Genomic DNA, 26090 nt, shown 5'->3' on the forward strand with positions numbered 1-26090 from the left:
TGCAGATTTTATAAGAGTACAAAGCCATATTATGATCTGTGCAGCACTCATATCAATTTATCTTACCTGTTAGCAGCAAACTTATTTGAAATGAAACCACCTGGAATTTGTGTCACAATATAACCCCAGAAAAAAGATCCATGGATAAGGCCCACCGTCTCTGGATCCCAGTTAAATTGTGCTGTCTGGAAATGAGAAATCAGATACAGTTGTGTTTGGAAGAAAACACTTGACCATAATTATTCACTGATCATCCTACACAGTAACCCCATGAGGTCTTTCCTTCCCTCCTTTATTCAAAGAATATTTTATGGAGGGCCTCTTGTGTGCTTGGGATATAGGACAAAACAAAGTCCTGGCTGTCACTGAACTCAAATTCTAGTGATAGAAAGGAGAGATTATGTACAAATTTTAAAAAAGAAAAAAATAGATATACATGTATATGTGCATATATATATACGTATATGTGTGTATATATATACATGTATGTGTGTGTATATATATATATATACGTATATGTGTGTATATATATATACACAGAATAATGATGAGTGCTAGGAAGAAAATAAAACAACTTGCAAAGAAAATAAAAAATAAATTCTAGGTTTATTAGGTTATTTGCTAGGTTATTCAGTTACCAGTTTAGTGACAGCACAAAGGGAATGAGAGTCTTAAGTCTCTCGTTTCATAATGAGGATAATAAAACCTATTCTACCTCCCTATAGTATGTGTGGGGATAAACACCATAAATATTTCTAGTAGGTTATCCCTCTGCTTAGAGATTTTGCACTTAACACATTAGGATAATGCCTGGAACATAGTGTAGTCTCAATAAATGTTAGCAGCCATTGTTGTTGTTATGATGATGATGATGATTACAACAAAATACCCTTCCACAACTCTCAGGTCACTGAAAATGTGACTCTTGAGGGTCAGAGAGCCTTTCCTCACTTTCTTCCCCAGGCATAGTAACTCATCCTTTTCAGACTCCCTACAAATATCCCTCCTCTGAGGAAGCTCCTCAACTGCCCTGAATTGAAGTGGTCATTTTCCTAGGCTTGGTCCACAGACCTCTGTTCTTGCAGCCATGGCACCCACACTGTTCTCGAACTTGCCATTCACGTGTCCACCTCCCACATGGGGTGGCGAGTAACTCTAAGGTGGCAGCCATGTCCTTTTGACTTTATAGCCTTAGTACCTGAATCAAATGCCTGTAACGGAGAAGGGGCAAGTAAAGATTTGCCAAATGAATGAATAAACGAATGGCTTTGTAAAGCATTGATATCAAAGTGCAAGATGTTCCTATTATGGCGTAAGGGTTCTTAATTATCAACATACTACATCTCATAAATTTTCTTTTTTTAAAAAAATATTTATTTATTTAGGCTGCACCGGGTCTTAGCTGCAGCATGCAGGCCTCTTAGTTGCAGTATGCGGACTTCTTAGTTGCAGCATGCAAACACTTAGTTGCGGCATGCATGCAGGATCTAGTTCCCCGACCGGGGATCGAACCCAGGCCCCCTGCATTGGGAGTGCGGAGTCTTAGCCACTGGACCACCAGGGATGTCCCCAACATCTCATAAATTTTCATCACAGTTTATTTTCCCACAAATTGTTATATAATAATTTGCTCATTTATTCAACATGCACCTCATGCCTCCTGTGTACCAGGTCAGGTGATAGACAGTATAAATACAAACTCAAACAAGTATTGCCTTTGCCTTGAGGAGACCACAGTCCAGGTAATATTGGCCTGTGCTCTGTACTGTAGTTCCCACTTTGCAGATTAGGAAGTTGAAGCTCAAGAGTAAAATGGAACTAACAATCATTCATTCAAACCAGCTTACCAAATTTTTATTTCACGCTACTTCATGCCACACATTGTTCTAGGCACTGGGGATACGGCAGTGAACAATGACAGTAATTGCTACTTTCACAAAGACGCCAGTGGGAATGGCAGAAAGTATACAAGTGCATACTGAGTTAGATGGTGATCAGTGATAAGAAGAAAAAAATAAAGCAGAGAAGGGGACAGAAATGTTGGGTAGGAATGAAGTAGGGTGAAATTTTAGAGAGTGGCCAGAAAAGGCTTCAGTGAGGAGATGATTGTAGACTGAAGTCCTAAAGGAAGAAAGGGAGCAAGTCATGCTGTTCATTACCTGAAAAGAAAGCTTTCCAGGCAGAGAAATAGCAAGTGCAAAGACCCTGAGGTAAGGATGCATCTTGTGTGTTAGAGAAATGGCAAGATATCAGTAGAGCTAGAGGGTAAACGTGAGGAAGAGGATAATAAGCATTAAAATAAGAGAGGTTCAAATGATGAAGGGCCCTTTAACTCATCATAAGGACCTTGGCTTTTACTCAGAGACAGAGGGAAGCACTGAGTGAAGAGGGACATGGTTTTAAGTCACTTTCCATGTGTTTCCTCTTCTAATCCTTACAACACGTAGCGGTAACTATTATTATCTCATTTTTTATAGAAGAGGAAATTGAGGCTTAGAAAGATTAATTTACTTGCCCAAGGTCATACAACCAGTTATAAAAAGAGCCAAGACCAAGCCCTCTTACCTACTTGACCCAAAAAACTATATTCTTTCCATTGCTGCGGAGACTTGACTTTCTCACTGAGAAATAGAGACTGGACTTCTTTGCCTTGAGTCACAGAATGCCCCAAGAATCCAAGGATCCGAGACAGAGGGATCCACTTCAACCAGCAGCTAATTGTCAGTCACCTTGTCCCTTGCTCATGTCTTTCTCTCTGACGAGATGGTGCTTCTGTCCATTTGGGAAGTGATACCTGAAGAAGAGCACTTGTGCCTGCCGAGAACTGACTTTCATTATCATTTGAGCCCATTAGAATCATAATGGCCTCATGTCTGAACTATTATTATAAGCCAAGCACTGTGTCAGGTACTGTGTTAGGCTGAAAAAAGGGTCCCAAAAGATATATGCACAAAATCCCCAGAATCTATGAATGCTGCCTTATTCGAGAAAAGGGTTTTGCTGATGTGATAAAGTCAAGGATCTTGAGATGAGTTTTCCTGGATCATCTAGCTGGGCCCTAAATCCAATGATGTGTTCTTGTAAGAGAAAGGCAGGGGGAGATTAGAGACATAAGAGAAGGTACACAGAAAGAAGGCCATGTGAAGACGGAAGTAGAGATTGGAGTGATGCTGCCACAAGCCAAGGAACGCCTGGAGCCACCAGAAGCTGGAAGAAGCAAGGAAGGATCCTCCCCTAAAGCCTTTGGAGGAAGTGTGGACCTGCTGACACTTTGATTCGGACTTCTGGTCTCCCCAGATATGAGAGACTAAGTTCCTATTGTTTTAAGCCACCATGTTTGTGGTAATTTGTTACAGCAGCCTTAGGAAAGTAATATAGGTATTTAATACATTGGTGCCAGATTATCTCATTTGATCTGTAAAGCAGGCCTTTTATTCCCATTTCACAATAAGGCAATGAGGATCAGCAAAGAATTGCTAGAAATGCCAGTTCCTGGCTCCCTACACACGTTTCCTTCTAAGAGGATTCTCCTCCTCCCCCAGAGCCATGGGCCTCTCCCCTGTGACTGGACACCTGAGCAGAGGGAGGCAAGGCATCGGATGGACTCAGCCCACCTGTCTCTCTCTCTCTCTAACCTGAACCCAGAAATTCTAGTTAGACAATACTGAACACTTGAATTGAAACAAGTCCCATTGGAGTCAGCGCCAAGTAAGTCAGCTCCCCAGCAAGGCAACGGCTCAAAGAACTTCAGCTTTGGAGGGCAGTGAGAAGCCATGGAAAAAGAAAAAAAAGGATTTCCCTGGTGGTCCAGTGGTTAAGAATCCGCCTTCCAATGCAGGGGACACGGGTTCGATCCCTGGTCAGGGAACTGAGATCCCACATGCCGTGGGGTAACTAAGTCCATGCAACGCAACTACCGAGCCCACGTGCTCGGTCACCCACGCGGCACAACTAGAGAGAAGCCCGTGCGCCACAACAAAGAGCCTGTGTGCAGCAACTAAGACCCGACGCAGCCGAAAATAAATAAATAAATGTTTTTTAAAAAAAGAAAAGGAAAAAACAAAAACAACAGTCCATGGAGAGACCTGGGAGAATGGAGCAGACTCAGAGAGAAGCAGATGCAAGACACTGCACAGCAAGCAAGTTGGAGACTAAGCTAAGGATTTCCTAGTTCCCGTGAGGTCCAGCTCCACTCTGCCCTTCCTGGCCCCTTTTCCTCCCCACAGTGGGGTACAGCCTGGATTTTAGTCCCACCTCAGGCTGGGCTCCCCTGTCCAGGGCGCAGACTGCACAAACATACACAGCAGCTCTGCTTTCTGCCCTTCACTTTCGTGAGATCCCCTATAGCCCCACTGTAATTTCCTTCTTAACTTGAGCTGGTCTCCCTGCAGTTCTATTCTTTGCAACCAGCAATCCCTGACCAAGACAGAAGGGCAACTTGCTCAAGGTCCCAGAGCTAATAAACAAGGGTCAAGTCTGAAACCATGTCTGGCCAATTCCAAAGCCCAATTCTTCTTAACCCTACAGGGCTCACGATTCATGAGAAAGAGTTTGGGTTTTTCCTGAGGGTAATGGGAACCAATCTCAAAGTTGCTCAAACTTCAGTCATTTATTGCTCACCACATGCCAGACACTGTTCTAAGTGATTCACGTGTTTTAAAACTCATAATTATTAAACTAAAAATGATTACTCACACATCAACTAAAACTACCCTTTATACCACTAATAGAATATATGCCATTTATTTGCAAGACCTACCAATTCACACTGCTTACTTCTCTCCCTCTGCTGAAAATGAAGATTTTAAAATATCTCAGTGCAAAATATCTAGTTTTTCTCCCATAAAACCAACCAAACAAATATACCAGCCATTGAGAGCCTTTTGTAATACACTTAGTGAAATCTTTGTCATCGGGCTGAACATGCTCAGATGATATCTAAGCTTTGTTCTATGTGGATAAGAGAGAAATGGCCTGCTATAAATTGGAACTTCTGAAATGCTACTAAACTCCTACTTATAAGGCCAGGGAAAATGATGTAAAGCATATTTTAGATCTTAATCAGTTTCTCTAAGACTCCAGAGGGCAAAACCATAGAAACTAGAGAGCACACACAGCATTGTTCCTTAAGTTTATCAAAATGTCTTTTCCATATACCTCCAAGTAAATTCTGCTGACCTAGGGCTATCTTTTCAGGCAACAAACAAGTGCAAATCAGCATCTCATTTTGATCCGGGCCTCAGCAGATGAGTTTAATTAGCTGCCCTTGCTCACAAAAGGCTGCCAGAATACATGTGATACACATCTGAAACCTCACTAATATACATCATTCTTTATTTTTAAAATGCATGACATGCCCCCTCACACCTCTACTGCCCTCCCTCCCCGCCTCAAAATAAACAACCAGGATATCCTTTTAAAACAGATTCAGCTGTGGCATCAAAAACAGAATCGTTAGAAGAATCTCCATGGTACCCTTTTCTTCTGGCAGAATAATCTCTTAGCTAAAAAGAAAAAGGAAAAAAACAAAAAACAAAAAACCTGCCGGCCAACTAAAGACTTCTTTTTAATGAATTGAAATCAAATGTTCTCAAACCAGTGCTTGACAGAAACTGCTCCACGTAATGCTGGAACAGTTTCTGTCAAGAAACAGATGAGGCATGAAAGAAAGCATTCTGCAGTCAAGTCCAGGAAACAACGCACACCACAGCTCCCTCTTGGAGATTCTCATAGGACACAGCACAGTAAAGGCTCCCAGTTCATAAGACACCTTCTTCACAGCACAGCCTACAGAACAATGATTTCCAGACAGCAGTTTGGAAAATTCTGATATAAATGTTTCCCCAGGGCTTCCCTGGTGGGGCAGTGGTTAAGAATCCGCCTACCAATGCAGGGGACACGGGTTTGAGCCCTGGTCCGGGAAGATCCCACATGCCGCAGAGCAACTGGGCCCGTGAGCCACAACTACTGAGCCTGGGAGCCACAACTACTGAGCCTGTGTGCCACAACTACTGAAACCCATGCGCCTAGAGACTGTGCTCTGCAACAAGAGAAGCCACTGCAATGAGAAGCCTGCACACCACAACGAAGAGTAGCCCCGCTCGCTGCAACTAGAGAAAGTCCGCGCACAGCAACGAAGACCCAACACAGCCAAAAATAAATAAATTTTATAAATAAATAAATAAATAAATGTTTCCCCAAATATGGGCAGGAACCAGAGAACTATTAGCTGTCTCTCTGCAAACAGATGGATTTCCACATGCGTCACTCCTGTGTGTGTGTTCAATACAATGAAACACGTATATGTTGGGTATGCACTGGGCATACATTTTCGTTTTATTCTCCCATAATTTCAATACGTCTCTAGGCCTACCATTTAAAAAACAAACCAGATTTTATCTTTCCAGTGATTCATAAAAACAATACTATTTAAGTGACATCAGAGTGCTTAAAGCATTTAAGTGCTTATGACTACAACAGCCTTTGAACTGGGCCTTCTGCCTCCACTCACTCCAATCCCAATCCACCGGGAGATGACTGGCTGGGCAGTGATCATTCTGGAGCATGGATTTGACCGCACCACTTCTTTGCTTAAAGCCCACCCCTATCTCCCCGCATGGCTTAGCAGGCTCTGCAAGCCTAACCCCACTTTACTTGCTGCCTCCTTCTCTTGATGCTCACCCCATGCTTTACCTTTTTACCAGGGTTTCTTAACCTAGAGTCCGTGGATGGAACCATGTGGATCTATGAACTTGGATGGGGAAAAATCAGCATCTTTATTTCCACTAACTAAACTTTAGCATTTCCTGTAATTATGAATGTAGGAAACAAACACCAGTCACTTATCAGTACCTGTGACTCTGTTACTAGTGGAAATTATAAATATGTTCATATCACATGATGGTTGTTGCTGCTATCTCAAACTATTGCTTCTCCTTCAGACTTCAAAATTACAGTAATTATTAGACCCATTGCTAGAGTTTGCCATCTAACATGTTCATAAAGAAGCCTACATGTTTCTATATCACAAATTCGATTTTTAAATATTTTGGTATCTGTATTTTATTTTATTTTATTGTTTTGCTTTATTTTTTTTTAATTTATTTATTTTATTTATTTTATTTTTGGCTGCATTGGGTCTTCATTGCTGCGTGCAGGCTTTTCTCTAGTTGTGGCTAGCGGGGGCTACTCTTCATTGTGGTGTGCAGGCTTCTCATTGCAGTGGCTTCTCTTGTTGCACAGCACGGGCTCTAGGTGAACGGGCTTCAGTAGTTGTGGCATGTGGGCTCAGTAGTTGTGGTTTGCAGGCTCTAGAGTGCAGGCTCAGTAGTTGTGGCTCACTGGCTTAGTTGCTCCATGGCATGTGGGATCTTCCCGGACCAGGGCTCGAACCCATGTCCCCTGCATTGGCAGGCAGATTCTTAACCACTGCGCCACCAGGGAAGACCGATATCTGTATTTTAAAATGACGGGTTTCCTTTATAATCCTATGTGTTTTATTTTAAGAATTTAAAACATTAATACAGCCATGGCTGAAAGAACTCCCACCATAGACAGACACTGACCTGAATTTCCGGTTTTCCATCAACATATATAGTGTTGTTGTTGACCATTTCCACAATGGCAACTCCAAGGTTGCACCGAATCCCAAAGGAAATGCAGAATCCCAGCCCGCTCATGATGGCAATGATGTAGCGCTTGGGGAGGCCACAGCAGTGGCAGTCACAGAGTGGGGGGCTCTGCCTGGACGTCTGCACTGGCCTTCCTTCTTCATTCAGCTCAATGTTACCTTCTTCCTCACTGGTCCCATCGATTTTCCTACAGTGGAAAAAGAATGCGCAGAGAAGAAAGACCAGGATTACAGAAAAAAACAAAGTGTACTACAAAAAAAGAAAAAGTGTACCAAGATAGAAAAAAGGAAACCCAGAGTAGGATGCACCCTGCATTTTTTAACGTCATCATCATCATTATTACTAAAATAAATTATAATTGCTAAAATTACTGATAGTCTGGATATCATATTGCACCCTTATAGGCATTAAGTTGTTTTAATCTCATAACAACCCCATGAGGTAGATCGTGCTATCTTGTCCTTTTATACATGAGGAAGCTAAGTCATCTATGGCGGGATGCAAGCCCAAGTCCAGAGTTTGTGTCCTCAACAATATGCTTGGGACTTCCCTGGTGACGCAGTGGTTAAGAATCCACCTGCTAATGCAGGGGACATGGGTTCAAGCCCTGGTCTGGGAAGATCCCACATGCCGCGGAGCAACTAAGCCCATGTGCAACAACTACTGAGCCTGCACTCTAGAGCCTGCGAGCCACAACTACTGAGCCCACATGCCACAACTACTGAAGCCCGTGCACCTAGAGCCCGTGCTCGGCAACAAAGAGAAGCCGCCACATTGAGAAGCCCGCGCACCACAACGAAGAGTAGCCCTCACTCACTGCAACTAGAGAAAGCCCACGCACAGCAACGAAGACCCAGCCCAGCCAAAAATAAATAAATAAAATAAATAAATTTATTTAAAAAAATATATATGCTTTACTGAACTTCCTGCTGAAAGAGTATCCATAGACTTCATCCACATTGCATGACCCAGCTAACTATTATGTTTGACCTTAATTTTAATGTCACTTGAAGCTTGCTAAAAAGATATACAGTAGAAAATTAATGCAGATGTTTTTCTTTCTTCCTCTTTTTCTAAGTCTTAATAAAATACTAGATGGAGGTAGGGAGACACATTTCCTATTACAGCACACAACCAACTGGTTGTGTATCCTTTCTTCCTTAGGTGGTTCTTCTAAGGAGGAGATTTTCTGACAGTTTTTAACCAGATGGTAGGATTTCTCACTGAGTTCTATAAATTCAGATTATGGTATGTCTATTACAGTAAATTTACTCTCTTCTTTAAAGAAAAGAGTAATTGGGCAAACTGAACGCAATCTGTCAATTATAAAAGGAGCTGTATGCATCCTCTCACATATTGTAACCCTTCTGAGGATGCCCAATTAAGTTTCAAGTCTTTGTAAAAATAAGCAAAGCTTATACGTTTTCCTGAGTATCATATTCACTAATAGCTAATACAGACCAGACTGAAACACAAATAATTTGCCCACCAATTCACAGAAGAGATAATCTTGGTAGCTTTTTATGACTCAAGCAAATGAGGTTAAAGCACATGTAGAGAGAAGCAAATGTACTGGATTTAATTCAGTTCATCAAATATTTATTGAGTGCCTACTGTGTGTCAGGCACTGTGCTGAGTGTTAGGGAACAATAAAGAAGGGGACATGGTCTCTGCCCTTCTTCAGTTCTTAGGCTGTTTGGGAAGAAAGACACATACACAAGCAGCTATATTTGCTGGATGATGTAGGTTTTGTTGAAATCAAGGTGAAGAGCAATAGTAAAACAGGAAAAGAGCTTTCATTTTCAATGTGTGAACTCAGAGTGGTAGCTAAATAAATGTGCAAGAATATGGAAGTAATCAGAAGAGAACTTCAGCAACCTCCCTGTGTACCTATCTACCTACCTGCATTTATGCTAATTTGTTCTACCTTTTTTCTATGGTTGTCCATGCATCTAGCTAAGGCCAACCTCCCTCCCTGGGCACTAGATCTCATCGCCTCTCATCTACTCAAGGAAATCCCTACCCCCATACTTAATCAATTATTTTTCCTCTCTACTAGATCATTCTTATTGTCTACAAATATGCTCTTATTTGTCCCACATTAACATTTGAAGTAAAAACACTTTCTCTTTCAGCTACTCCCCTATTTCTCACCTTCCTTTTATAAAAAAAAAATTGGAAGTCACTGTCTTCACTTCCCTTTGTCTCATTCTCTCTTGGACCCACTCCAACGAGGTATCCCCCAACCTGTCCACCAAAACTGTTCTTCTTAAGGTCATCAATGCCCTCTATGTGGCTCAACCCAAAGGCCATTTTCAGTCCTCATCTATTCAACCTATCAGCATCACTTGACACTACTGATTACTCTTTCTTCCTTGACTACTTTGTTTCCTTCACAGAAACCACACTCACTTGGTGTTCCTCCTAATTCCCTGACCACTCCTTCTGTTTTATCCCTTAAGCAGATTCCCTACTTCCTCAACCTGTAAACACTTGGATATCCAGGACTCAGTTCATAGATCTCTTTTGTTGTCTATCTGTACTTTCTGGGTGACCTCACTCTGCCTCTGGGCTACAGATACCATGCATATGCTGACAGATCCCAATTTTCATATCTAGACTTACTTGACATCTTCTTGGACACACGATCAGCATCTCAAACTTAACATATCCAAACTGAGTTCCCCTAAAAGAAATTAATTCCTGAAGTCTTTCCCATCCCAAGTAATGACAAGTTTGTTCCTTTGGTTGCTCAGGCAAAAAACTTGGTGACATCCTGGATGCATTTCTTCTCCAATCTATGTCAAGTCTAGGAACCAGTGTCCCTTAGTTTTAATTTTTACTCTTCTTTTTACTTAGCTGTGTGACTTTGGCCTAGTTAACCTCTCTGGGCTTCAGTTTTCTCATCTGTAACCTAAGAATTATAATAATAGTTTCTTCTTCATGGGATTGTTCTTAGGATTGTCATAAGTGAATTATTATATTAGATCATTTAGAACAGAACTTGACACATGTGAAAACTCAATATATGCCAGCTATTTTTATTACATTAATCCTCATAACCATTCAATGAGCCCACTCTGCTGGGCTGAGCATTAATGCCATTTATTGCCATTTATATTGGTGTCTAAGAGTTATTTGGATCATAAAACTGTTTATAATGTGCAGCCCCAGTGGTCATCATGAATTTCTGGCATCAGAACATATATAATTTGAATAGAATGGAAAACTGATGCTCTAATATTGAAACATTATTATAATAATATTAATATTCACTAAAACATAGATAATATATAACAACTACACTAATATTTGTATGAAGCAAATTCAGTTCTTTCCCTCTGCCCTTTCCTCTCCCTACACTTTCATATAATGATCTTATTCTATGGTTAGAACAGCTCAGTGAGACAGGAAATCTAATGCTTCCATTTGACACAAATTATAACTGTAGTTCAGAAAGCAAGAGTGGATTGGTCAAGACCACAGAGCCAGTAGAGGGTAGGGGCAGGATGTGAAGACTTTCTCCTGCCTGTCCGGCCAAGTTCCCTTTCATGTGAGTTTCCCAGCTCACCAGGCTGTGTTCTGTCTCAGTGATCTTCCTGAGTCACCTTGTCATCTCTTACTTTGTAGCCCAGTCACCATGGATGACCCAGTAGAGGAGAATATTTAAGAGAAAGGGCTCTGGAATGAGAGAGGCTGAATGCTGTTTCACCCCTGTGCCAGTTTTGTGACTTTGGCTCTAAGTTACTTGACCACTTGAAGCCACAGTATTCTGGTATTAGTTTGCCAGAGCTGCCATATCAAAGTACCACAGACTGAGTGGTTTAAACAACAAAACTTTATTTTCTCACTGTTCTGGAGGCCAGAAGTCCAAGATTAAGGTATTGCCAAGCTTCCTTCTGAAGCTTCATTCCTTGGCTTGTAGATGTCTGTCTTCTCCTTGTATCTTCACATCATCTTCCCTCTGTGTATATCTGTGTCCCTCTGTGTCCAAATTTCCTCTTCTTATAAGGACACCAGTCACATGGATTAGGGTCCAAATTAATTATCTCATTTTAATGTAATTGCCTCTCTAAAGACCCTATCTCCAAATACATATTCCTCACCAGGGATTAGATGAAGGCTGGGGGCTGCAATTCTTGGGATACTAACTTCAAATTTCATCTGCTGATGTTTTTATATATATGGTAAGAACTTATTTACTGTGTAGTGTGTTTAAACATTTAAGTTTTATGAGCTAGTTCCTCCTTTAGAAGCTGACTATTCAACTTGTTCACTTTTTCCTTTTTTATAATAATTATCAGGTTATAAAAATAAGTTTATACGTCTGTGTTTTATCTGAAAGTAAGAAGCAGAAAAACTGCCTATATTTGCATAACATGGCGATAAGTATCAATACTTCAGGGTAATTCCTTCCTATCTTTATTATTAAAAATAAATAAACTGTTTTCCAACACACACAAAAAAAAACATACCAGGAATTAGGACTTCAACATACAAATTTGGGGGGGACACAATTCAGTTCATAACAATCGCCATCTCTAAAATGGGTTAGTGATCATAGCTATCTCATAAGGTTGTTTTAATGATTAAATGATATGATGCATGTAAATTATTTAGTGCAGTGCCTGGTACATAAAAGATCTTTCTATTAATACATGGTGAGTAGTATTATTATTGCTATTAATAAAATTGTTACCATTCACAAGCTTAGCATCTCTCTATATGCATGCAGATGCTTTGGATGAAAAGTAATACAGACTAACATTTTCAGGCACTGTGGGGTCTTGAGGAGTTTAACTGAAGACAGACCCAGCTGCTGTGCTCTGAGTGCACCAGGGCTTTGACTCGAGGACCACACTGTCACAGGCTGCTCTCCAGCAAGCACTGAGCACAGCAGTGATTTAAGGCAGACCCTTTCCTGCAAGAGGCAGGACTCCCCAATGACCTTGCCAAAACTTCCTAGTACCGTGGTGGAGTCTGAGACTCTTCCTACCTAAACTTTCTTCTTTCCCTCTCTCTTATGCAGATAGCGTGGTGGTCTGAATGCTCTCCCAGGCTCCCATAGCTCCTCCCCCTTTTCCCTCAGTAAATCTCTTGTGCATCTGTTCCAGTTTTAGCATCTGCTTCTTAGAGGACCTGAACCAACACAAGCATCCTCTGAGTGCATGGCGCCACCTGGGATGTCCTAAGAGCTTCCAGAGGGAGGACACAACAGCATGGGGGTAGATTTCCTTCAGTTTCAGTTTCTCTTGCCTGAAGTGGCAGCTGAGTCACCAGGCTTCACGTGACCATGGGACCAGGAATGAGCATGGGTCAACCACTAGAGGAAGTTCCAGAGTTGTTTGTGACTCCTTTGCACATCCTGGGTGTGGCAGGAGGGGCACCCCTATATCAACTGAAACTTCATTTCCACCACAGTTAGATTTGGTTTGTTTTAAAAACAGAAAAATGGTGAGACATAACTTGTACAGCCAAGTTGCTCAGAGAGGAAGATTCCGAACTACCTCACCCTGCTTAATAGAACAAACCGGGCTTTGTGGCAGTCAGCTAACCCAGGTTTGATCGCCAGCTCTGCCACATATATACTAGCTGTGTGACTTTGGGCAAGTAGCTTGGCCTTTCTGAATCTCACATTTCCTCTTCTGTAAAATGAATATAATATTTATCTCACAGAGTTGTTGTTAAGATTAAATGAGCCTACACTACCAAGAGGAAAATATTACCACCAGTAAATGAGTAGGTATTGCTTCAATGTTAGGGACTGTACCATCCCTGATGCTGCCTAAATGTTTTATACTTTCCTCTATTAGTGCACTTATCACATGGAGTTAGTTATTTGTTGTCATCAGCCCAGTAGGTGTGGAGTAAATATGTGTTGATTTGAGAACATGAATGAATGAAGTTCTCTCCAATAGACTGTGAGCATGTTGAGGGCAGGAGCCATTTCTTCCTCATCTTTATTCCTAGGGCTCATCATGGTGCCTGGACACATGAATCCTCAGTCAACTGAATGGAACTGAGGGATCAATTTTGGGCATCACCCCTGACTTACAGCTTTTACAGACAGAGGTAAGCATCTATTCATCCCTGCCCAGTGACGTTATTTTTTTTTAAAGGGGTTTGGGGTTAAAAGAATAAATGAGAAAAAGGAACTCCCTTCTTAAGAAGTAGAGGACTTCAATCATTCATAAGTGCTGCTTATCATATTTGGTTTTCTATTGATGTTTGCCTGCAGCTGGTCTTTTAGATCAGAGAATCTTCATTCTTTCTAGGGTGACATTCATCGTTGCTGTTTCTCCAAATACAGATAGCTGCAGTCTGTGGGCTGGGCTGCTGGCTCTTTATATACTAGACAAGTACAGGTCCACGGTTCACAAAAACAACTGTCCAATAAACAATCAAGCCCCAGGAGTATAACTGCTTAAGATATGCTAACTGGCCTTTAAGTACCTGCAGAACTATACTTCCAATTCAAATGTTCCAGTAATCATGGAGATTTGGTTTTGTTTTGCAGGTAATGAGTTCTATATATGGAGCACAAATTGAGTAGAACTAAAGATCATTTTATGACTTTAAAAAGTTTATTTACTTACTCTTTTTTTTTAAAGATATATATTTTTTGATGTGAACCATTTTTAAAGTCTTTATTGAATTTGTTACAATATTGCTTCTGTTTTATGTTTTGATTTTTTGGCCACAAGGCATGTGGGATCTTAGCTCCCTGACAAGGGATCAAACCTGGACCCCCCGCCTTGGAAGGTGAAGTCTCAACCACTGGACCACGAGGGAAGTCCCTTTATTTACTTAAATCCTAACCCCCAGCACCTCAGAATGTGACTGTATTTGGAGAAAGGGCCTTTAAAGAGGTAATTAACATTAAATAAGGGCCCATATGGGTGGGCCCTAATCCAATATGACTTGTGTCATTACAAGAGGAGGAAACCTGGACACACAAAGAGACACCAGGAGAGCACATCACCAGAGTAAAGGTCCTGTGAGCACACAGAAAGAAGGCAGCCATCTACAGGCCAAGAGGAGAGGCCTCAGAGGAAACCAAGCCTGCCAACACCTTGATTTTGGAGTTCCAAAATCTTCCAAAACTGTGAGAAAATAAGTTTCTACCCAGTCTGTGGTACTTTGTTTTGTCAACCAGAGCAGACTAATACAGTATTCTAATTTGCCTTCCAAAGGCTCACATTTACATCAGATTGTTTTTCACATAATCATCGAGTCGCTACTCTACTGGAAGAAGGAAGGAAGTTGAAGGATATTGACTACCTTCTACACTACAGGCACCCCATAAGAGAGAGAGAGGGAGAGATCTTCAAAACAATCTTGAGAAGTAGGATTTATCCCCATCTTACAACTCGGAAGACCAAAACTCAAAAAACAAACAAACAAAAAACCTTGCCCAGGAGTCACCCAGTTGCAGTGGGTGAGGTGAAAACATAATCCAGATTTGATCTCAAGCCTGCTCCTACATAGGAACTAATCAGAAAGCACCTTAAAAATATTAAGTGCTTCACCTAAATAGATATTTTTTAAAGGTTCTAGAGAAGCAATACTGAAGAGGGATTAAGAGAAATACTGTATGATATCACTTACACGTGGAATCTAAAAAATGCAACAAACTAGTGAATAAAACAAAAAAGAAGCAGACTCACGTATATAGAGAACAAACTAGTAGTTCCAGTGGGGAGAGGGAAAGGGGGAGGGGAAATATAGGGGTAGAGGGAAAGAAGGGATATTATGGGATTATATGAAATCATGTGTGTGAAAGTTTTGAAAATTATAAAGCACAGTAGAATTTAAAGAATCTTCCATTTAATTAAAAAAATCAATTAAAAAAAAGAGACAGAACATGCTCTGTAGTCAGGCAGTCCTGGTCCAATGCTGAGTCTGATATTTATTAGCTGTGTAACCTTGAGCAAGTTACTTAACCTAACTGAGCCTCAGTTCCATGAATGGAGGATAGAACTATTGTGAGCACTAAATAAGATAAAGTTTATAAAGCACTTGATAAATAATCAATAAATGGAAACTTACAAAGAAAGGAGGAGGGACTTAAAGTCTGACTCCCAGAGCTAGGTTAGGATTTGAAATAGGATCTCATCAGTGTGGCTTTCAGTGCTCCAGATTCCAAGGATCTCAAGAAAATGCACCTGGTCAACTCCCACCCAGCCAATACTCTCACAGTACCTGTTTTGGTGTATTTTTAAAAGATATTATTTGCCTCTTCCAGTAGACTATAAAATCATAAAGTCAGGAACCAAGTATCCCTAGTACCCAGCATAGTTTCACAGATTTTGAGGTGTTAACCTCTGCTGTTTTTGTTTTCCTCCTGGAATTTCACCCTTTCCTGTCCCCTCATAAAAGCAGAGAGTCAGTGCTCCTTACCCAATCAGGGAACGATAAGAAGGGGATAAAGATGGCGGAGCAGGAGGATGTGGAACTCGCCCCCCGCCCCCACCCTATCCCATGAACACATCAAAAATACATCTACACGTGGAACAATTCTCACTGGAAACTGGCAGAAAGACTCCTATACAACCAAGGCTGAAAGAAAGATCCACATAGGATCAAGTAGGAAGGGAAGAGAAGTGATCAAGTCAAGACCTGTGACCCAGGGAGGGGACTCAGAGGAAAAGTGAGATCACACAGGCAGACATATTGGGCGCCCCAGTCCTGGAGTCCAACACAGGGAAGACAAGTCTTCTTGGCTTGTTGGAGGTCCAGTGGGAAAATGGACAGCAGGGAAAATAGACTTAGACTCTATGCTTGCTTATTCCAAAAGCCTAAGCTACAGTGATAAAGCAACAGCCCAATGGCCACATCTGGCCCATAGACATGTTTTTTGTACGGTATGATGCATGTATAGAGTTTTTTGGTTTTTCTTTCCAGAACTTGGATTAATTGCCAGAGTTTAAAAGTCAGGAGATTGCTCCAAAAACAAACAAACAGACAAAAACGCTTGGATTTCTGGCTTATTTTGAAAACTGAAAATCTGGAATTATTAGGTTCACATTCTGTCATGGCTATAATTGACTCTCCTTTTAACTACAGTCCCCACCACTGTCTATTGTCACCCCAACACTGAGCTCAGTTGCCATTTAACATTACACTAGCACTGTTGCTTTTCTTAAAGTTAAGAGGAAAGGAAAACATGTTTTGTACTCATATCTCTATCAGAAGAAGAAAAATAAAAACTAGACTATGAACAATCATAAGAAGTAGACAACCATCATTTATGGTTGCCCGATGTCTAACTGCCACTTGATATTTTGAGCTCTGCCTTACCAGCAGAGAAAACTACTTTTCCTATGCTCTCTTATAGCTGTGATGTTAGCTATGATGTGGACTCTGCCAAATCAGAAGTGTGTGTGTGAGATTTAGGTGCCAAAGGAAGTAACAAGAGGAGGATGCAGTATGCAGGGGAAATGGCAATGCAAATGGTGACACATGCAATGGTGGAGGCAGCTGCTTCCTCCGTGACTCTGTGGCAGAATTCTGGAACATAATTAGTACCTAGAGACAAGCATTGGTAGTGGCTTTGTTTTATCTAGAACATTCTAGTGATATGATATAATATGTTCTCTGTTGCCTTTTTACTGCAGGTAGAGTGTCCAGATCTGGTCCTCCCAAGGAATCTGAAAGCATACTAATATGCTTTACTAAATTTCATTCCACCTTAGCTAGAGTGGATTCTCTTGACTGCAACTAAGAACTTTGAATGATACCGCATAGTTCTTTGTGGAAGTAGAGATGATTTCTGTGTGTTGACACCTAAAATTTGTCTTTGTCATAAAATACAATGTGGCCTGCTTCACTCTATAGGTTTGAGTCTATGGTCCTAGCACTAACCTTGAAGAAGCACTTAGAGGACTTGGTTATTGTAAAGGTATTTGTGGAAACTGGGGAAAGAGAAAATAAGCCCTAGATAAGGAAATCTACTGCCAGACTAGGAGAAGATAAGAGATGGTTAGAAGAGAGAGGCTAAGGGTCTAAAAGCTGAAGGGTCCTGTGCCCTGCTGCTTGGAAAGACCCCTAAGGTGGGGAGTCCTTAAGAGAATGTCGTTCTAGGAAGCAAACCCTAAGAATGAGATCTTAGAGTTTGATAGCTCACTAACTGGTTGGGAGGGAGGACCCCAACACTGGTGGTAGGTAAGTGTTGATAGTTCCCAGTATGTGGTACCAGTGCAAATGCTAAGACTTTCAGCTGTGGTGAACTGGGCTGGGATACAGGTGGAAGGTGTTGTAGAATCAATAGAATTCTATAGAAGGTGTTGTAGAATCATGCAATATCTCTGGTACTTGGGAGGTATAGGAGAAATAGCAATTTCTCCACAGAGTTGAGTGGCTATTTTTTTATTCCACTTTTTAATTTATTTACAGTGAGTGGCTATTGTTAAATGCCACTGATGCTCTGAAGAAAGAAAATAACAGGATTGGGGCAATCAATTACCAATTTAAAAGAAAAAGGGAGCATCTGTCACTTCCTTGTCAGCCTTTAAAGAGACCCTCATCTCCTGCAGTTGGAGAGCAGACATAACTGAAGATCAGGCACAAGACTTCATTGTAAAAATGGCAGAATCCCCTCTGGGTGTGGGCTGGACTTAGTGACTTGCTTCCAAAGAATAGAGTAAGGAAAGAGAAGAAACCTGGCAAACACTTCCTTAACCAAGCAATCAAGGTTAGGATCATTAGTGATAAGTTATGTTGATACAACGTACCCCTCCCCTATATGATGTGATGAGAAAGGCATTTCACCTTTGCAGTGTTCTTCCTAAAAATTCACAATCCTAGTCTAACCATGAGAGAAATATCAGACAACTCAAACTGAGGAACATTCAACAAAATACCCAACCAGTATTCCTCAAAACCGTCCAAGTCACAAAAAACAAGAAAAGGCTGAGAAAGAGTCACAGATCAGAGGAGACATGATGACTAAGAACAATGTGGTATCCTGGTTTGGATCCTGGAACAGGAAAAAAGACATTAATGGAAAAACTAATGAAATTTTAATGAAGTGTTGGAGTTGAATTAGTAATGTACCAATGTTGGTGTCTTAGTTTTGACAACCGTTCCATAATAATGTAAGATGTTAATATTAGAGGAAACCAAGTAAGGAGTAAATAGGAAATCTCTGTACTATATTTGCAACTTTTCTGTGAATCTAAAATTATTCCAAAACAAAAGCTTAGTTTTAAAAAAAATAGCAGAACTCCAGAGAAGGTGGAATTCTGAGGCTGGGGAGGTCTCTTACACCCAAGCTGAGACCCTGATAAGAAATGGGACCCTAAGAACTTGGGATGCTAGGATACCCGAGTGCTGGGTTAAAGGGTAGATGCACTTGAACATCTAAAACCCTAGATTCCTCTGAACCCTCTGGACCTGCAGACGCAGCCACGCTTCTTTTTGGAAGACAGATGTCCCTCCTCCTTTTACTTGAAAACTAGCCTCAGACGGAGCAGGTGATTTATGAGATGATGCTGATGCTCTTCAAGATCTGCTCCCACCTCCCTTTCCTACCACCAGACCGATAATTAGCACCGAGTCCCAGGCTGGGAAAGATTAGGCAAATATTGGGTGTGCCTGTCAATGGAGGGAGGGGTTATACACCAACAAACAAGCAGGATCTGACTAACATTTACCAGCAGGAAGCAGGAAAGTATGCCTGGGAATGGATTCTGAGGGAGTTGTAGGGGTAATAAAATTGGATAAGGGAGAGTTTGTCAATATGAAGGTTAGGTTGAATTATGTTGCCCTCAAAGCATAAGTTCAAGTCCTAACTTCTGATACCTGTGAACCCGACCTTACTTGGAAATGGGTTGTTTGAAGATGTAATCAAGTTAAGACAAGGTCACACTGGATTACTGCAGACCCTAATCCAATGACTGGTGTCCCTATAAAAAGAGGGAGTTTTGCACACATAGACAGAGAAACCCAGGAGGAGAAGGCCATTTGACCACAGAGGCAGAGACTGGAGTGATGTGTCTACAAGCCGAGGAAGGCCAAGGATTCACCAGCAACCACCAGAAGCGAGGCAGAGGCAAAGATGAATCCTCCTTCAGAGCCTTCAGAGAGAGCATGGCCCTGCTGACAGCTTGAGTCTGGGCTTCCAGAACTGTGAGAGAATAACTTGAAGCCACCAAGTTTGTGGTGTTTTGTTACAGCAGCCCTAGGAAACTAATGCAGGGGGGCATTTCCCCATGACACAGGATTTAACATCCTGGTAAAGGCCAAGAAAATGATTTTAATGAGCTCTTAGTGTGGCTCTCGGAACCTTAGACAAAGTAGAGATGCCAAGAGGAGGCTGATGACTTTAAAAATATAATTGTGCATTAATTTCTAGTAATCAGTGCATTGTGGTCAGAGATTAGGGCCGCTATGATTTTTTAAATAACTTGAGAGCTTCTTGTGGTTCAGTAATTGAGCAGAGCACATCTTTGAAGTAGATTTGACTATCAGTGACTTCCTTCTTTCAGTTTGACCATGAGTGAATTCCCCCTGTGAATAAGAACCTGAGGAAGCCAATTTATGGCAAAGGAGGTATAGCAGAGGTACATGACAATGGGATCCACTGGCTCTACCACATACCCCGCACCTTCCAGGAGCTGACCACCTGCCAGAGCTGAGGAAGCCTCTTAAAGAAGCAGCTGAGGCATCAGCTTAGAGATAAATCTCTGTGAGGATAGGGTGCTACCCTTCCGGATGCAGTATATTCCATAAACCAACAATTACTGTATGGTACTCTGCCCCCAATAGGTAGAATACATGGGTCTGAGAAACAAGGGGTTAGAAGCAGGGGTGGCCCCACTCACCATCATTCCTGGTAACCCACTTGAGGGCTACCTCATCTCTTCAACTTTAGGCTCTGTGGATCCAGAAGTCCTAATCCCGAAGAAGAATTCTTCCACTTGGGAATACAATGAAAATCCCATTAAGTATATGGCTATGACTGCTGCCCAGTCATGTTGGGGTCCTCACACCAAGAGCACAAGGGAAGGCCAGGGGTCACCGCTGTAGCAAGGGAAATTGATCCTGATCCTCAGGATGCGTTAGGACCGTTGCTTCATCACAGGAGCAAGAAGACATATGTTTGGCATTCAGGGCATCCACTAAGACATCTCCTGATACTGCCTTGCCCAGTGTAACTCAAACACAGCAACCATAACTGGTAAGGGTATGTTAGCCAGGGGTTTTGATCCCTCAGGGATTGAGGACTGAATCAACCCACAAGGCAAGTTAACAGAAGTGAGGGGACTTGAGAACAGGTGGGAAGGAGGGACCAGCCAGAGCAAAGAGAGCTAGTGCATCCCACCAACTCTTCTCCTGAAGGTTCCTCAGGAATTATGACCACAGGGTCTTGGAGAAGCTGTACCTGGATGGAGTGAACTGAATGTGAGAAGCAAGTGGATCTGTATGGTGCAATGAGTGGGCTGTAGTGCACAGCCCAGGTCCCTTTTCTCAAGCCAGCACACTTCTAGAGCTGCTAATCGCTTGCAACTGCTCGCTTCTTAGGAGAACTGCCCACCACTACATGGCCTCCATTATAAACCTCCATCCCTGCCGGGGTAGCCCACAGTCAATGACTGACTGATGCAGAGACATAAAAGATTGGTCCCTTTGCTCAAAGGGACAACCCAGTGCCAGTTATGCCCCAGAGCTTTCCACTGTGACCTGGCCCCTGTGCGTTACCTGAGATCACATCTTTGCTTCGTTTTCTCCTTTCCTATCCTGCTTTACTCCCTCTCTCCCAATTTTTCCAGGAAGAGCTCTCTCTCAATAAATCACATCCAGACACATGCACCCCAATGTTCACTGCAGCACTATTTACAATAGCCAGGTCATGGAAGCAACCTAAATGTCCATCAACAGAGGAATGGATTAAGAAGATGTGATACATATATACAATGGAATATTACTCAGCCATGAAAAGGAACGAAAGTGGGTCATTTGTAGAGCCGTGGATGGACCTAGAGACTGTCATACCGAGTGAAGTAAGTCATAAAGAGAAAAACAAATATTGTATATTAACACACATATGTAGAATCTAGAAAAATGGTATAGATGATCTTATTTGCAAAGCAGAAATAGAGACACAGACATAGAGAACAAACGTATGGATACCAAGGGGGAAGTGGGGGTGGCATGAATTGGGATTGACATATACACATTATTGATGCTATGTATAAAACAGATAACTAATGAGAACCTACTGTAAAGCACAGGGAATTCTACTCTATGCTATGTGGTGACGTAAATGGGAAGGAAATCCAAAAAAGAGGGGATATATATATACGTATAGCTGATTCACTTCACTGTATAGTATAAACTAACACAACATTGTAAAGCAACTATACTCCCGTAAAAATTAATTCAAAGGAAAAAACAAAAGCTGGCACAGGAACGGGTCCAGGGAGCTCCAGTAAGAGTGCAGAGTGTGGCTGGAGTGGGGTGAGGCAGGCAGTGAAGGTCAGAGATGAAGTCAGATTTCTCAAAGTCCTACAGATCATGGAGGACCTTGAAGGCCATTGAAAGGACACTGGCTTTCACTCTGAGTGAGGTGGGAAACTGGGTGGTTGGGGGAGGCGTTAGTGGTGAGCAGGGGAGAGATGTTATCTGTTTTAATAGAATCACCCTGACTGCAACCATGGGAGCAAGTTGCCTGAGGTTGTGCAGGCAGAAAGTAAATGATGTCACGGCAATTGGAATCCAGGATCACCTGATCTCAGAGCCTGGTCTCACACACTAGCCTTTGTCTATGGAGCAGACAGTGCACGGCTGGTACATGCATTCAATACACAACCGCTGAATGCTGAAGATGTACACAGTACAGGGATTGGTACCATCACTTTAAAGGGGAGATATGAACACCTAAAAGGAGACCAGACTCTCGCTCAGTCTCCCTTGGGGAAAACCTTCCATACTATAACTAATTAGGATAAAAGCCCATGCTTGCCTGAAGATCCAGAGGTTGCTGGCTACTTTGCAGCCCAAGTAAGTCCCTAAGCCTAAGTGAGTGGTTAAATTTCAAGACGGCAAGTGGGAAGAGCGGACAGTTGATTACGAGTGCAGCATAGTGTAATGATTAAGAATGGTGGGCAGAAATGTCTGGTCTGAAACCCAGCTCTGCCACTTATAAGCTGTGGGCAATTTACTTAACCTCTCTGTGTCTCAGTTTTCTCATCTGTAAAACCGTGATTTTAATCACGGATTGTTAATAGAATTAAATAATTTTACAGTACCTGGAACATACTAAGTGTTCATTATTATCATTTATTACACATAAGCAATTAGAGGGTACTCACATTATCATCTAAGTTGAAAAAAATCTGTATATCAGTTTTTGGACATTAATTTCCAAATGTAATGCTGTCTATCTGTTCCAATACTGGATGATAAGTGAATGCATCATCTTTCTTCCTACATTTGAAAAATATTATTGTACCTTTAGCTGATGAATTGTTCAGCTGCTTCTTATCAATGACTGTTCTCCAGAAAGATTAATAATGCCTGGCTCTAATCAGCCCCATGTGCAAACTTCAGATGCTTTCCTGTGCATTTGCCACTCCCCTGACCAAGAGGAACACTCCGTGATTAAAAAACATCTAAAAATTCCATCTAGATGATGATCTCAGCCTTAAACATTATTAGACATTTATGATTTATACTGATTGCTAAGTTAGAAAGTCAGGATTTCTAACTTCCCAATGTTCCTGCCCCTTACAAAACAGAAAACAGTTCTTTAAGGTCTTTTTTTTTTTTTTTTTTTTCACGTTGGATTCCGTCAACTGGTTTTATGTAAAAATCAATGAGGAGAGGGAATGTCCATTACATGCCAGGCTCTGGGCAAGGCACTTTATATATAATTATCTTATAGACTTGAGGTTAACACCAAGTGCGCGGCAGAGCTGTTTTTGCTGGAGGAGCCCTAATTCTGGAGCGCTGCTCAAAGACCACTAGAGCTGAGGATCCGTCAACTTAGATCGACGGTCAATTAATGCCTTTTTTTCCCCTTCCTTGCCAATCGTGTCTCTCTAGGGATCCGTGAAAGAAGAGGTGCGAGTTTGGCTTTATTTATTCTAAAAACATTCATTCTACAATTATGACAACAATGATAGTATCTAGCATTAATTTAGTGTATTCTCTATCTCCAGAACTGTGTTAGCTGCTTTTTTATTGTTCCATGATGCAGTTCTGAGGAAACTCTTCAGAGTCCTAGACACATAACTGAATTTGGGGTTGAGGTCACACAACTTGGAAATTACTAATTTTGTTATATCCCTAAGTAAACCAATCTGGTAAACAAAAGGATCTTCAAGTTTGGATTAGCCAATCAAACACAGTAAAACCAGCATTTAGGACAAGTCCCTTACTGAAAAAAGTGATTAAATTTTAAAAAACAAAGTTGGAAAAGAACACTCCTAAGTACTTTTGGTTGAGTATTTTATAAACTAAGGCACAGAGTTTGGTGATTGTAATGGTGACTAGTCCAAAGTCGTGGTTTTTATTCCTGACTTTGTCGGATGCCTTTGTCATCACTTGAATATGCCAATTAAGCCACTGTGACTTCCTTTCACATTTTTAATCAAATGAACACCACCATAAGATGTTACCTGGGAGTGCTCAATGGAAGGATAAAGCACTCTTAAAAGAATAGGTTATTGTAATCATTTCCTATGTTTGGCTGGTTTATCTTGCTCTCACTGAGGTAGGTTTTCATCTATACATGATAATTCAGTGTAGTTCTGATGGAAAGATTTTTGTTTTTAATTACCAAAATAATAAGGTGCCCAACCCAGTTCTCCTGCTAAGCTCATCAAGAGTGATACAATGGAAAATTTAACACTGACAGGAGCCCCTGTGTTATAAAATACAAGAAGTGGAATGAATCTCAGTGTGCCTAGAAATAGTCCTTCAAATGCTAGTTTTTAAATTTAAGAGAAAACATAGATAGAAAAGTTAAAAGGAGATGCTAGGTGGCATTTTTCACTCACCAGGATTAGAAATAATCATAAAAAACTTAACAAGGATATTTTCACATTTATTTATGTCAGAGAGATTAAAGGAGTCATTTTACCTTGCACATAAGGACTGCTTATTAATTCATCTATAAGACCTAGGAAGGCATTTCCTATGTCTACTTTTAAAAATCACAAATTAAAATATCACATCATTTCATTCATTTATGGCAAACTCTCTTCCAATGGTAATATATTTTACTTTTTAAAAAAAGATTTATTTTTTGGTTTGGACAAAAACATTCAATTCAATGATAGTACTTAACACTTTCCCACTTAATCATGTAAGATTTTCTGCTTTAAATACTAATTTTTAAGTTACTTTCTTCACACCATTGTGTAATTATCTTTCTCTTTGAAAACTACCCAATCAAGAACCACTTTATATAGTTTATATTACAAGCTACACAATTTGCAAATACCTAATTTTCATTTATAGTGAAAAATGAAGTGAAAAATTCTTAAAAATTATTTCAGCTCAGAGCATAACCATATAAAGTGGTTCCTGATTTTGTTATTAGTACTGAATTAACATGAAATATTATCTCCCTAAATCTTTTCTAATTCAATGCCAAACACACAATAATGCAATATTACCATCTCCAATAAGTGCTAATCCTACTGTATAAGCAGCATGTTTGTCTTGATGTTTTCCTAATTCAACCTTATCGTTTTGATGCATCTTTTCCTCTAGGCACATAGTCTGTTGGAGCGAGAAGGGGCTCCAGAAGCCCTTTAATCTGACCCACTCACTCCTTTTTTAAATGTGGCTTTAAAAACATGAGGCAAACTCTTTCAAACACCAGCAACGTGAGGCTACTCAGAAAGAAACCTAAAGTTTGCATTCAAACTTTACCTTTGTAAAATCCCCAACGAATCTCCCACAGCATTCTTCACTCCTTCCTTTCCAGGTTTCAGAATTTTTTCTTTGAAGGTATCAAATGCTTTAAAAGGCATTTTGAATAGGGGGTATCTCCAAGCCGTCAACAGTCAGTCTCTGAAATTGTCATCCTTTCTCATTTCCAGCGTGGGGACCACTCTGCTTTCCTCGATGAACACCTGGAAGTCAGTTCTCATACAGGTGACTACTTAAAATCAAAAAGAAGGTGAAACCCAGCCCAGATGTTTCAAGATGAGACAACACCCCCTGCCAAAAAAAAGAGAGGCCAAGTGGTGTGTCACTGGGAATTCGGCCCCTCTCAGCTCCCAGCTCAGCAGCAGCCTGTGGTGCTGTCTCAGGCAGCCACTCTCAGGCTGAGCGCAGCCCGGCTCGTGCCCTGGGCTGCAGCTGGAGAAGCTAAAGTGGGCTCCAGCCCACGAGGTGTCCCGAGACCAGCGACAGCGTCTGCAGCCTATCTCCAGCCCCTCCTGCTGCTTCGGACCACATTCGCCTCCTGGCTCACTCGGCTCAGCTGTGGCTTTCCCTGAGTGA

The 26090-nt window shown here is 41.3% G+C and overlaps 1 protein-coding gene across 2 annotated transcripts in view; it reads right to left on the reverse strand.

Annotated features, from left to right (window-relative positions):
• Window positions 1–25615, reverse strand: part of SLC17A8 (solute carrier family 17 member 8) — a 49270-nt gene extending 23655 nt beyond the window's left edge. For both annotated transcript variants that reach the window (XM_028167208.1, XM_007165824.1), the window contains exons 1-3: window positions 25515–25615; window positions 7566–7818; window positions 67–185 (exon numbers count right to left, since the gene is read on the reverse strand). In XM_028167208.1, the coding sequence (XP_028023009.1) occupies window positions 67–185; window positions 7566–7818; window positions 25515–25615 (473 nt within the window). The remainder of the gene's footprint in view (window positions 1–66; window positions 186–7565; window positions 7819–25514) is intronic.
• Between the last annotated feature and the right edge of the window lie 475 nt (window positions 25616–26090).

This window comes from Balaenoptera acutorostrata, chromosome 11, assembly GCF_949987535.1.
Source record: "Balaenoptera acutorostrata chromosome 11, mBalAcu1.1, whole genome shotgun sequence".
Classification (NCBI taxonomy): Eukaryota; Metazoa; Chordata; class Mammalia; order Artiodactyla; family Balaenopteridae; genus Balaenoptera; species Balaenoptera acutorostrata.